Source organism: Talpa occidentalis, unplaced genomic scaffold (assembly GCF_014898055.3).
Source record: "Talpa occidentalis isolate TD23 unplaced genomic scaffold, MPIMG_talOcc4v2.1 talOcc4.14, whole genome shotgun sequence".
NCBI classification, from domain to species: Eukaryota; Metazoa; Chordata; class Mammalia; order Eulipotyphla; family Talpidae; genus Talpa; species Talpa occidentalis.
Genome location: NW_023601433.1, coordinates 21,249,199 through 21,264,191, shown reverse-complemented (window position 1 = coordinate 21,264,191; position 14,993 = coordinate 21,249,199). Strand labels below are relative to the sequence as shown.

At 35.8% G+C, this 14,993-nt stretch overlaps 1 protein-coding gene across 14 annotated transcripts in view; it reads right to left on the bottom strand.

The window, feature by feature from the left end:
* The window catches only part of DNAH14 (dynein axonemal heavy chain 14), a 276,008-nt gene that overhangs the window by 163,029 nt on the left and 97,986 nt on the right, over positions 1-14,993 (bottom strand). For all 14 annotated transcript variants that reach the window (XM_054694831.1, XM_054694834.1, XM_054694835.1 and 11 more), the window contains 2 exons: positions 8,869-8,956; positions 7,274-7,527 (listed from right to left, as the gene is read on the bottom strand). In XM_054694831.1, the coding sequence (XP_054550806.1) occupies positions 7,274-7,527; positions 8,869-8,956 (342 nt within the window). The remainder of the gene's footprint in view (positions 1-7,273; positions 7,528-8,868; positions 8,957-14,993) is intronic.

Genomic DNA, 14,993 nt, shown 5'->3' with positions numbered 1-14,993 from the left:
CTGATTAAAAAGCAGAAAGAAAATGAAAAGGCAAAAATGAGTTGAGACAAAAAATCACTGAACTAAAGTTTTAAATTGAGACCTTAAGAAAGGAAAGAAAAGAAACTCAGGAGATTAAAAGATTACGAGAAGAGATAAAGAACTCTGGGAAAAGCAATGAAAACAAGATCAATGAAATGGAAGAATGGGTCAGAACTCTTGAAGATACAGAAATAAAAAGAGCCAAAAGAGAAAAGGAGAGAGAAGTGCAAATGAAGCAGTATAGGAGACTCTACACAATTATCAGACTTCATGAAGAGAGAAAATGTAAGAGTTATAGGCATTCCAGAAGGTGAGGATAGAGACAAAGGAACTGAGAAATTATTAGGGAGATAAATGAAGAAAACTTCCCAAGCATGATAAAGGAAATGAATATATACAGGAAGTGAGAAATGTGGAACCAAGCTTAGCTAAGTTTTCGCCATTTTGTATATCCTCCACCGTGATATGTTAGTACTTGTACAGCCGCATTCTGGAGATAGTTTCAATAGTCACAACCATCACTCCACTTGGTGACGAAAAAGCAGACCACCCCAGCCGCCAATGAGGGCAGTCCTATCCATAAATGGGACAGCATCTCTAACTGTCTAATCAGTTTGAAACTGTAACCGTGCACGCCAAAATGCCTTTGTAGTAGCCAATGAGTAATTGCCAGCTTCTTTCAAAATTCACGCTGCTCATGACCCTGTAAGAGCCCCCTGCTTCCTCTGTTCGGGGCTCTCGCTATCTGCCACTGTGTTGGTAGGAGCTGTGAGCCCGGACTCGAGCCCGTAATAAACTCCCGTTTGCATTTGCATCAGCTGTCTTTGGATTCTTGGAGGCTAAGCTCACCAATCTCTGATGATCTTGGGCACAAAAAGAAGACCTCCCAATACCATAATGAAAAGAAAACTAAGGCAAAACACCTAATAGTAAAGCTTGCAAGAGTCCAAGACAAGGAAAAAATAATGAAACTGGCAAGGGAGAAGAAACAGATAACTTATAAGGGAAAACCAATCAGGTTAACTTCTGACTTCTCTAAAGAAACATTACAGGCAAGAAGAAAAGGGAGTAACATTCAGCAAACTTTAAGACAGCAAATGCCAACCAAGAATACTTTACCCTGCAAAGCTCTCCTTCCTCTATGAAGAAAAAATATGGACCTTCTCAGACAAACAGAAACTCCAGAAACTCATTACAATGAAACTCCCACTCCAAAAAATTCTACAAGAAGTCCTAATGCCAAAACCAACAGAAGAATGAACAAGAACAGAATAAAGCAAGGAATAAAATCACAAAAAAGACAAACAAAATGGCAAACACAGATGCCAACATATCAATATTAACTCTAAATGTAAATGGATTAAACTCATCAGTAAAAAGACACAGAGTAGCAGGCTGGATTAAAAAACAAAATCCAACCTTCTGCTGTCTCCAGGAAACACATTTAACCACAAAGGATAAACACAGACTGAAAGCAAAAAGGTGGAAAACACTCCTACAAGCAAAGGAATCAAAAAAGAAGAAGGAAGGGACAGCCATACTTATATCAGATGAAATAGACTTCAAATTGAAAAAGTAAAAAGAGACATAGATGGACACTACATTATGATCAAGGGGACAATACATCAGGAAGATATAACACTCATCAACATATACTCACCAAATGAAGGGGCACCAAAATATATTAGACAATTATTATCAACTCTGAAAACAGATATTAAAGAAAATACATATATAGTGGGGACTTCGCACCCCACTCTCACCAATGGACAGATCAATGAGACAAAAAATAAACAAAGACACTAGAGCCCTAAATAAAGACATAGAACTCATGGACTTAACAGACATCTATAGGACACTGCGCCCAAAAAAATTCTGAGCACACATTTTTCTCAAGTGCACGTGGATCATTCTCCAGAATCGATCACATACTGGGCCACAAGACAAACATCAACAGATACATGAAAATCAAAATCATTCCAACTATCTTCTCCAATCATAAAGGCATCAAGCTAGAAATAAATCATGAAAAGAAAACAAGGAACCTTCCCACCTCATGGAGATTGAAATACACACTACTGGAAGAACACTGGACTAACGAGGAGATCAAAGAAGAAATTTAAAAATACTTTGAGTTGAATGACAAGGAGGACACCACTTTCCAGAATGTATGGGATGCAGCAAAAGCAGTGATAGGAGGAAAATATATAGCACTACAGGCTCACATCAACAAACAAGAAAGAACTCAAAGAAACAACCTAATCTCACATCTCAAAGAACTAGAAAAAGAACAACAAAAAAACCCTAAAGCCAGTAGAAGAAAGGAAATAATAAAAATCAAAGCAGAAATAAATGAATTAGAAATTTAAAAAACAATCCAAAAGATCAATGAAACCAAAGTTGATTCTTTGAAAAAATAAACAAAATAGACAAACCTCTAGCAAGGCACAATAAAAAAAGGGAGAAAACATGTGTAAATAGGATTATAAATGAAAGAGGAGAAATCACAACGGACTCAGTAGAAATCAAAAGAATTATAAGAGATTACTATGAACACTCATGCGCAAACAAATTTAACAATCTAGAAAAGAGGGACAAATTCCTAGAATGATATAATCATCCAAAGCTGGACAAAGAAGAAATAGAACAAGTAAACAGACCAATTACAAGCAGCAAAATTGAAGCAGTAATCAAAGCACTCCCCAAAAACAAAAGCACAGGCCCAGACGGCTTTACAAATGAATTCTACCAAATGTTCAGCAGTGAATTAGTGCCTATCCTACACAAACTCTTTCAAAAAATTGAAAAAGAAGGAATACTACCAAATACGTTCTACAAAGCCAACAATACACTAATACCAAAACCCAACAAAGACGGCACAAAAAAAGAAAATTACAGGCCAATCTCCCTAATGAACACTGATGCATAAACCCTCAACAAAATCCTTGCAAACAGAATCCAACAATGCATCTATAAGATAATTCCCCACGACCAAGTAGGATTTATTCCAGGGACAAAGGATGGTTCAACATCCGAAAATCAATGTAACCCAACACATCAACAAAAAGAAATATAAAAACCATATGATAATATTCATAGATGCTGAGAAAGCATTCGACAAAGTAAAACACCCATTCATGATAAAGGCCCTTGAAATTCTCGGGATACAAGGAACATACCTCAACATCATAAAGGCCATCTATGACAAGCCCACAGCCAATATCATTGCAATGTGAAAAGCTGAAAGCATTCCCATTAAGATCTGGAACAAGACAAGGTTGTCCACTCTCACCACTGCTTTTCAACATAATACTGGAAATCCTAGCCAGAGCAATAAGACAAGAGAAAGACATACAAGGAATCCAAATAGGCAAGGAAGAAGTCAAACTATCACTATTTGCGGATGATATGATAATATACATAGAGAACCTCAAAAAACTCCACAGAAAAACTAATTTAACTAATCAATCAGTTTAGTAAAGTGGCAGGATACAAAATCAATGCACAAAAATCGTTAGCCTTCCTATACACAAACAATAAATCTGAAGAAGAAGCAATCAAGAAAACCAATCCTTTTATTATTGAAACAAAAAAAAAAAATCAAATACTTGGGAATAAACCTAACAAAAGAGTAAAGGACCTATACAAAGAAAACTATAAAACACTCTTAAAAGAAATAGATGTAGACACAAAGAAATGGAAAGACATCCCCTGCTCATCGATCTGAAGAATTAACATTATCAAAATGGCCATCCTACCAAAAGCAATCTACAGATTCAGTGCTATTCCAATTAAAATTTCAATGTCATTCTTCAAAGAAATAGAAAAAATATTGATGAAATTCATAGGGAGCCACCAAAAACCCCGAATATCCAAAACCCTCCTGATAAAAAAAAGAAGGGAATGGAGGCATCACTCTCCCAGATTTCAAACTATACTACAAAGCCATAATAATCAAAACTGCATGGTATAGACCCAGAACAGACACATGGACCAATGGAACTGAAAAGAAAACCCAGAAATAAACCCACAGATCTATGGTCAACTAATACTTTTTGACAAAGGAGCAAAGAATATGCACCGGAGCTAAGAAAGTTTATTCAATAAATGGTGCTGGGAAAACTGGGTGCTACATGCAAAAGAATGAAGCTTGACTACTACCTCACACCATGCACAAAAACCAACTCAAAATGGATTAAAGAGCTAGACGCAAGACCTGAAACCATAAAATATATAGAAGGAAATATAGGCGAAACACTACATGACATGCACCTCAAAGACATCTTTACAGATGCATCACCCAAAGCAGTGATAGTGAAGGCAAAGACAAACAGCTGGGACTACATCAAATTAAAGAGCTTCTGCACAGCAAAAGAGACAATAACAAAAACAAAGAGAAACCCCACCAACTGGGAGAACATTTTTGCACCCAATACTAACAATAAAGGACTGATCACCAAAATCTACAAAGAGCTGATAAGACTCAACAAAAACAAAGAAAATAATCCAGTCAAAAAATGGGCAGAAGAGCTAAAAAGAAACTTCTCCGAAGAGGAAATACAAATGGCCAACAGGCATATGAAAAAATGTTCAGTGTCACAGGGAATCAGGGAAATGCAATCAGGGAAATGCAAATCAAAACTACAGTGAGATACCATCTCACACCAGTGAGATTGGCACATATTAAAAAAACTAGTAACAACAAATTTTGGTGAGTATGTGGAGAGAAAGGAACTCTCCTGCACTACTGGTGGGAGTGCAAACTGGTCCAACCACTATGGAAACTTGTGTGGAGATTTCTCAGCCTGCTAAAGATGGAGCTTCCACATGATCCAGCAATTCCACTCCTAGGTATTTACCCAAAGGACACAGAAACATCAATTCCAAAGAGCACCTGCACCCGTATGTTTATAGCAGCACAATTTACAATAGCTAAGCTTTGGAAACAACCCCAATGCCCAAAAACAGATGACTGGATCAAGAAGATGTGATACATATACACAATGGAATATTACTCAGCATTCAAAAAAGATAAACACACACAATTTGCAGCAACATGGATGGCGCTGGAAGGGATCATGCTCAGCGAAATAAGCCAGAAAGAAAAAGAAAAATACCAGATGGTCTCACTCATAGCAGGAATCTAAAAAACTTAAATAAGGGACCAGGAAAAAGAGTAACTATAAGAAAGAAAAAATTCAAAATCAACAAACAACTATGAACCAGAGACACACTTTGGGGGGGTGGCCAAGTATAGGAGGGATTGGGGTCAAAATCAGGGGGTTGCAATTGTATAGGGAATATAAAAATAAAAAAAAAGAACAGAAATACAAACTCTAAAATCAAATGAAAGGAATGATGGAATTGTCATCTGATATTGAGTAAAATATTAATTGGTATTTTATTTTATAGATATTATTCAGCAAGTACTTTTAATAAACAAACAAAAACTTAAATATTCTAAGATTTAAAAACTTCAGGGGCTATTGCATTAACTTCAGGTGTTCTTGCTAAGTAATTGACTTGATTTAGTTAGTTAGGTAGTTAGTTTTCAGGTAGCACTGGTTTACAACACTGTATATGATTTAGAATTATAAATTCACACCTCTTCAGTAAGAGTGAGGCACACTGCACCCCACAGTAAGGCATTCATAGACCTCAACTATAGTCCATCTGGTCCTATTCCTCCTTTGCTCTACACCATCCCCCTTCCTCTCTGGCAGCTTCAAATGCACTCTCAGATTTCTAGAGTTTTAGTTTGGTTTTGTCTGGCCAGTGTTTTAATTCTCTAGAGTACACATATAAGTAAAACCATCTAGCATTTGTCTTTCCTTCTGGCTTATTTAGTTTAGCATTATCCCTTCCATTTCCATTCATGTTGTTGCAAACGTCAGGATTGATTTCATCTTTTTTATAGCTAGGTAGTATTCCATTGTGTGTGTGTGTGTGTGTGTGTGTGTATACTGAATCTTTTTAATACACTCATCTGTCCTTGGACATTGGGTTGTTTCCATAACTTGGCTATTGTAAATAGTGCCATACTGCACATGGGAGTGCATATATCCTTTCTAATTATTCTTTTTATATTCTTCATGATGCACACCTAGAAGTGCTAAACATATGCTAAATCACGTTAGATCAATTTTTAACATTTTGTGAAACCTCCATGCTATTTTCCATATAGCTGAAACAATCTACATTCCCACCAAGAGTGCATGAAGGTTCCCTTTTCTCTTTACCCTCACTAATACTGGTTATTTCTGGTCTTCTTGATATGGGTCTTTCTCATAGGTGTGAGATTGGTTTTTCACTTCCTTATTGTTTTTCATTTCCTTATTGTTATGTTTTTACAGTAAAATTAACATGTCAATATACATTAAATATAAAGTTTTTGGATAAAACATACTCAACATTAGTATCTGTCAAATACATCAGCCTCATTCTGTTCCATTTTCCCTAGAGTTTTAAGGAAATTATAACCCTAGTTAAGGAAATTCATGTAATGTAAAATTTCTCAAAATTTAACTTTTTTTTTTGTGGGACCCTTGTCGGTGGCGGGGGAATGAACCGGCACTGCAGAGGCTGTGGGCAGCCTCACAGCCCAGCACTCAACCACTGCGCCACCAGGGGAGGCCCTCAAAATTTAACTTTTAAGAATCAAAGACAAGACAGTGTTGTTGTTGTTTTCTATGAACAAAGGAAACTTTAGAAGACCTTAATTCAAAAGTTTAAAACTTCATTTTTATTGTAGGAATCTTATGGCTGATCTCTCTAAAATTAGTGACTCTGTTTTTCTATACTTTCATATTTGTATTTGAAATAATACAAGTGTCTGAATATATACTAATTGACTCTGGTTAAGAGGAATTGCCTAGAAATGTTCTCTGGTTAGTTATCCAGCTTAGTCTGTTCCAGAATTCATAGCACACAGGGAAAAGAAGCAGCTTGAAGTAGAACTTCTCTCGCTAACCATTGAAAAGTCCCCTCCAGTTGAGTGGAAAAGGAAAAATGCAAGTATAAAAAGGGTGCAGTCAATTCTTATTGTTTTCTTCAAGCAGAAAGAAATTAAAATGAAGAAAAGCATAAAAGAGAAAGGAGAAAGCAAGGAATGATACTCAAATTGGCACAGTTTGTTTTAAACTCTAAATCACAGAATATTAATTTATACTTGACAAAAATTAAGGTAGGGAATTTTCCTAGAGATGGGAATATAACAAGTTATTTTATATAGTTATAATTTAGATCTACCTACCTCGTCCACTCAAAATCCTCCACATTCAAGATATTTTTAAGTAGTAGATTTTTCACTATATCTCTGCAGTAAACATAAAGGGTGAGCAATGCCCCTAGTACAGCTTTTGTCCGAGAGTTACTAGATTGCAAGACTACCAGCGCTGCTATCTCATCTAGACGACATAGCACTCCAGCATGGACATTTTCCAACTCTTCTCTTGAATGAGAATTGAAAAAACTTTTGATACAATCACTAAAAAACATGATCTGGCTCTGAAAAAGTCAGATATAAATATGATAGTTGAAACAATGTTTATAAATTTAAACATTTTAATGAAGCATAGATTTTATGTGTGCACATGTGCATGGGTGTGTGTGTGTGTGTGTGTGTGTGTAGAAGAGAAACTTACATATTGTATGTTCACATATTGTATGTATTTCCATTAGAGATTGAATTTTGATTAATGCTTTGGGAATCTTATTCATTAATTAGTGAGAATACATTTATTACCAATGTTTATATTCTGTAAATCCTGTATTCTTAATCATCACTAACCTAAATCATAACCTGGGGACAGTAAAAATGATAAAAGACTTTATAGTGAAATTAGTACTATTTCCTCAGTTGAACCCAGAGTATTATGCCTGGAATATTTTCTGTAACAGTTTCCAGAAATTTTATATAACTTGTGTTACTTGATTCATCTTTTGAAAATCGCTCTTCCCATACATAACAGAATGATTTTAAGATGGTTACTTGATTAATGTCAGATTGACCTGAAAGTTAATGGAGGAGGAGAGGTTAGGAGGCTTATAGATTTCTGGCCTGTAATTGGGTGAAATGTGATTCCAGTCACCAAGATCAAACATAGTGAAAGAAAAAGTGTGTTATAGGTGATAGAGCATAATGAATACATCTTATGATATACTGAATTTGAAGTGCCTAAGGAACATGTGAGCAGACCTGTAAAAAAGTGAATATGGGAATAATTAGCATAAAAGTCATATGTATAGTGGTGAGATTTCTTTTTTCCCAGAGGAACTATTTGACTTCTATATGACTACAGAATAATGGGCAGAGAGATGCAACATTGTTAGCTTTGAAGATGAGAGGGCCACAAGTTAACATCAATGGCCTCTAGAAGTCTCCAGAAAGGAATGAAGTCCTGCTGACATCTTGATTTTAGCCCAGTGAGACCTGTGTTGAACTTCTAAGCTACTAAACTGTAAGATAATAAGTCTGTGTTGTTTTAAACAACTAAGTTTGTAATAATTTTATAATGACAGTAATAGAAAGTGACTATAAAGCAATATACTGACATCCCTAGGAAAATATTGATTATTTTCATTCAGTAAATCTGTTATGGAAAAATTTTAAACTATGGAAAAGTTGAAGGAATTATGAAATGAATACCCATATACCCACAGTCTATATTTGACAATTAACTTTTTGTTATATTTCCTTTATCTATCCATCTGTCCATCTTATTTTTTTTTATGTATTTCAAAGTAAGTTACACATAGCAGTAACTTCAAAGGAATTTGTTCCTAAATGTTTGGTTTTTTGACAGGGTAGCCACAAATTAAATACTTGATATCAAAGCATTAACTTACCACAATAAGCACCACTTGGCCTATATGTGATGTCACAAATAAAGAAAAATTTTGGTTGCTCCAGTCTTCAATCCCTTGATTTATAAATCTATAAATAAAAAAATTATTTATAACTAATCATTGCCTATGGTCATTGAATCACTGAGCATGGTAAGATCATAGAATTGTCCTTTTAGATCTAATTATTTTGTGCTTAATTAGGTATTTATATAGGACCAAAGAGAGTTCCTAGAGCCTTAATTCATGCATAATACATATTCCTTGAATTCTTCTTTAACATCATGTGCACTTTTCCTATGAGATCATGGAGTTTCCAGGATGATAAAGCTAATTTTAATTATGAGAGGACACATACTAACTTTGAATTGTTAATTCTTGCAATTACAAAATCAGTATTTAAAATAATTTCTACTACTTTTTTTTTTTTATTTCTTTTTTTTTTTTTAATAAATTTTATTGTTATATTCCCCATACAATTGCAGCCCCCCCATTCTGACCCCAATCCCTCCCCTCCCACCCCGCCCCCCTAAAAGTGTCTCTGGTTCATAGTTTTTTGTTGATTTTGATTTTCACTTTCTTATAGTTATTCATTTTCCTGGTCCCTTATTTAAGTTTTCTAGATTCCTGCTATGAGTGAGACCATCCGGTATTTTTCTTTTTCTTTTTGGCTTATTTCGCTGAGCATGATCCCTTCCAGCGCCATCCATGTTGCTGCAAATTGCATGTGTTTATCTTTTTTGAATGCTGAGTAATATTCCATGGTATATATGTACCACATCTTCTTGATCCAGTCATCTATTTTTGGGCATTTGGGTTGTTTCCAAAGCTTAGCTATTGTAAACAGTGCTGCTATAAACATAGGGGTGCAGGTGCTCTTTGGAATTGATGTTTCTGTGTCCTTTGGGTAAATACCTAGGAGTGGAATTGCTGGATCATATGGAAGCTCTATGTTTAGTAGGTCCAGAAATCTCCATACAGCTTTCCACAGTGGTTGGACCAGTTTGCACTCCCACCAACAGTGCAGAAGAGTTCCTTTTTCTCCACACCCTCGCCAACATTTGTTGTTGCTAGTTTTTTTAATATGTGCCATTCTCACTGGTGTAAGATGGTATCTCATGGTAGTTTTGATTTGCATTTCCCTGATGACAAGTCATGTTGAACATTTTTTCATATGCCTGTTGGCCATTTGCATTTCCTCTTCAGAGAAGTTTCTTTTAAGCTCTTCTGCCCATTTTTTGACTGGATTATTTTCTTTGTTGTTGTTGAGTCTCATCAGCTCTTTGCAGATTTTTGTGATCAGTCCTTTATCATTAGTGTTGGGTGCAAAAATGTTCTCCCAGTTGGTGGGTTTCTCTTTGTTTTTGTTATTGTCTCTTTTGCTGTGCAAAAGCTCTTTTATTTGATGTAGTCCCAGCTGTTTATCTTTGCCTTCACTATCACTGCTTTGGTGATGTGTCTGTAAAGATGTCTTTGATGTGCAAATCACGTAGTGTTTCGCCTATATTTCCTTCTATATATTTTATGGTTTCAGGTCTTATGTCTAGTTCTTTAATCCATTTTGAGTTGATTTTTGTGTATGGTGTGAGGTGGTGGTCAAGCTTCATTCTTTTGCATGTAGCGACCCAGTTTTCCCAGCACCATTTATTGAACAAACTTTCTTTGCTCCAATGCATATTCTTTGCTCCTTTGTCAAAGATTAGTTGACCATAAATCTGTGGGTTTATTTCTGGATTTTCTATTCGATTCCATTGGTCTGTATGTCTGTTCTTGTTCCAATACCATGCAGTTTTGATGATTATGGCTTTGTAGTATAGTTTGAAGTCTGGGAATCTGATGCCTCCATTCCCTTCTTTTTTTTTCAGGAGAGCTTTGGCTATCGGGGTTTTTGGTGATTCCATATGAATTTCATCAATAATTGTTCTATTTCTTTGAAGAATGACATTGAAATTTTGATTGGAATAGCATTGAATCTGTATATTGCTTTTGGAAGGATGGCCATTTTAATGTTTATTCTTCCAATCCACGAGCAGGGGATGTCTCTCCATTTCTTTGTGTCTTCTTCTATTTCTTTTAACAGTGTTTTATAGTTTTCTTTGTATAGATCCTTTACCTCTTTTGTTAGATTTATTCCCAAATATTTGATTTTTTTTGTTTCAATAACAAAAGGGATGGTTTTTTTGATTTCCTCTTCTTCAGATTTATTGTTTGTGTATAGGAAGGCTACTGACTTTTGCGTGTTGATTTTGTATCCTGCCACTTTACTGAACTGATTGATGAGTTGAATTAGCTTTTCTGTGGAGTTTTTGGGGTTCTCTATGTATAATATCATATTGTCTGCAAATAGTGATAGTTTGACTTTTTCTTTTCCTATTTGGATTCCTTGGATGTCTTTCTCTTGTCTTATTGCCCTGGCTAGGACTTCCAGTATTATATTGAAAAGCAATGGTGAGAGTGGACATCCTTGTCTTGTTCCAGATCTTAATGGAATTGCTTTCAGCTTTTCACCATTGAGAATGATACTGGATGTTGGCTTGTCATAGATGGCCTTTATGATGTTGAGGTATATTCCTTGTATCCCCAGAATTTCAAGGGCTTTTATCATGAATGGGTGTTGCACTTTGTCGAAAGCTTTCTCAGCATCTATTGATATTATCATATGGTTTTTATATTTCTTTTTGTTGATGTGTTGGATAACGTTGATTGATTTTCGGATGTTAAACCATCCTTGTGCCCCTGGAATGAATCCAACTTGGTCGTGGTGAATTATCTTATGGATACATTGTTGGATTCTGATAGCTAAAATTTTATTGAGGATTTTTGCATCAGTGTTCATTAGGGAGATTGGCCTGTAGTTTTCCTTTTTGTGTTGTCCTTGTTCGGTTTGGTATTAGTGTAATGTTGGCTTCATAAACATGTTTGGTATTGTCCCTTCCTTCTCAATTTTTTGGAAGAGTTTGTGAAGGATAGGCACTAATTCGTCTCTGAATGTTTGGTAGAATTCATTTGTAAATCCATCAGGTCCTGGGCTTTTGTTTTTGGGGAGGTTTTTTTTTACCATTTCAATTTCGCTAATTGTAATTGGTCTGTTTAGGTGTTCTATTTCTTCTTTATCTAGCTTTGGGTGATTGTAGAGTTGTATGAATTTGTCCATCTCCTCTAGATTGTTGAACTTGTTTCCATATAACTGTTCATAGTAGTTACTGATTATTCTTTTGATTTCTGCTGTATCTGTTGTGATTTCTCCTCTTTCATTTATGATCCTGTTTATTTGTGCTTTCTCCAAGCTATCACTACTTGCAGATGATATGATAATATACATAGAGAACCCCAAAAACTCCACAGAAAAACTAATTCAACTCATCAATCAGTTCAGTAAAGTGGCAGGATACAAAATCAACACGCAAAAGTCAGTAGCCTTCCTATACACAAACAATAAATCTGAAGAAGAAGAAATCAAAAAAACCATCCTTTTTATTATTAAAACAAAAAAAATCAAATATTTGGGAATAAATCTAACAAAAGAGGTAAAGGACCTATACAAAGAAAACTATAAAACACTGTTAAAAGAAATAGAAGAAGACACAAAGAAATGAAAAGACATCCCCTGCTCATGGATTGGGAGAATAAACATTATTAAATGGCCATCCTACCAAAAGCAATATACAGATTCAATGCTATTCCAACAAAAATTTCAATATCATTCCTCAAGGAAATACAACAATTATTGATGAAATTCATATGGAATCACCAAAAACCCCGAATAGCCAAGGCTCTCCTGAAAAAAAAAGAAGGGAATGGAGGCATCACACTCCCAGACTTCAAAATATACAGCAAAGCCATAATCATCAAAATGCATGGTATTGGAACAAGAACAGACATACAGACAAATGGAATCGAATAGAAAATCCAGAAATAAACCCACAGATTTATGGTCAACTAATCTTTGACAAAGGAGCAAAGACTATGCATTGGAGCAAAGAAAGTTTGATCACTAAATGGTGCTGGGAAAACAGGGTCGCTACATGCAAAAGAATGAAGCTTGACCACTACCACACACCATACACAAAAATCAACTCAAAATGGCTAAAGGACTAGACATAAGACCTGAAACCATAAAATACATAGAAGGAAATATAGGCAAAACACTACGTGATATGCACATCAAAGACATCTTTACAGACACATCACCCAAAGCAGTGATAGTGAAGGCAAAGATAAACAGCTTGGACTACATCAAATTAAAGAGCTTCTGCACAGCAAAAGAGACAATAACAAAAACAAAGAGAAACCCCACCCACTGGGAGAACATTTTTGCACCCAACACTAATGATAAAGGACTGATCACAAAAATCTGCAAAGAGCTGATGAGACTCAACAACAACAAAGAAAATAATCCAGTCAAAAAATGGGCAGAAGAGCTAAAAAGAAACTTCTCTGAAGAGGAAATGCAAATGGCCAACAGGCATATGAAAAAATGTTCAACATCACTTGTAATCAGGGAAATGCAAATCAAAACTACCATGAGATACCATCTTACACCAGTGAGAATGGCACATATTAAAAAAACTAGCAACAACAAATGTTGGCGAGGGTGTGGAGAAAAAGGAACTCTCCTGCACTGCTGGTGGGAGTGCAAATTGGTCCAACCACTGTGGAGAGCTGTGTGGAGATTTGTGGACCTACTAAACATAGAGCTTCCATATGATCCAGCAATTCCACTCCTAGGTATTTACCCAAAGGACACAGAAACATCAATTCCAAAGAGCACCTGCACCCCTATGTTTATAGCAGCACTGTTTATAATAGCTAAGCTTTGGAAACAGACCAAAAGCCCAAAAATAGATGACTGGATCAAGAAGATGTGGTACATATACACCATGGAATATTACTCAGCATTCAAAAAAGATAAACACATGCAATTTGCAGCAACATGGATGGCGCTGGAAGGGATCATGCTCAGTGAAATTAGCCAAATGAAAAAGAACAATACCGGATGGTCTCACTCATAGCATGAATCTAGAAAACTTAAATAAGGGACCAGGAAAATGAATAACTGTAAGAAAGTGAAAATCAAAATCAACAAAAAACTACGAGCCAGAGACACTTTTGGGGGGGTGGGGGGCAGGAGGGGAGGAATTGGGGTCAGAATGGGGGGTTGCAATTGTATGGGGAATATAAAAATAAAATTTATTATTAAAAAAAAAAACATGAACAGTCCAATGAGAATGATCACACATTTTAGAAAAACTAATACTAGTGAAAAATAACACAAATCTTTACCAATTAAAATGAGGAACCATACTACAAAGCCATAATAATCAAAACTGCATGGTATTGGAACAAGAACAGACACACAGACCAATGGAACCAAATAGAAAACCCAGAAATAAACCCACAGATTTATGATCCACTAATCTTTGACAAAGGAGCAAAGAATACGCACTGGAGCAAAGAAAGTTTGTTCAATAAATAGTGCTGGGAAAACTGGGTCACTACATGCAAAAGAATGAAGCATGACCACTACCTCACACCATGCACAAAAACCATAAAATATATAGAAGGAAATATAGGCAAAACACTGCAGGACACACACCTCAAAGACATCTTTACAGACATATCACCCAAAGCAGTGATAGTGAAGGCAAAGATAAACAGCTTGGACTACATCAAATTAAAGAGCTTCTGCACAGCAAAAGAGACAATAACAAAAACAAAGAGAAACCCCACCAACTGGGAGAACATTTTTGCACACAACACTAACAATAAAGGACTGATCACAAAAATCTACAAAGAGCTGATGAGACTCAACAAAAACAAAGAAAATAATCCAGTCAAAAAATAGGCAGAAGAGCTAAAAAGAAACTTCTCCAAAGAGGAAATACAAATGGCCAAGAGGCATATGAAAAAATGTTCAGCGTCACAGGGAAATCAGGGAAACGCAAATCAAAACTACAATGAGATACCATCTCACACCAGTGAGAATGGCACATATTAAAAAAACGCAACAACAAATGTTGGCGAGCATGTGGAGAGAAAGGAACTCTCCTGCACTGCTGGTGGGAGTGCAAACTGGTCCAACCACTGTGGAGCTGTGTGGAGATTCCTCAACCAACTGAAGATAAAGC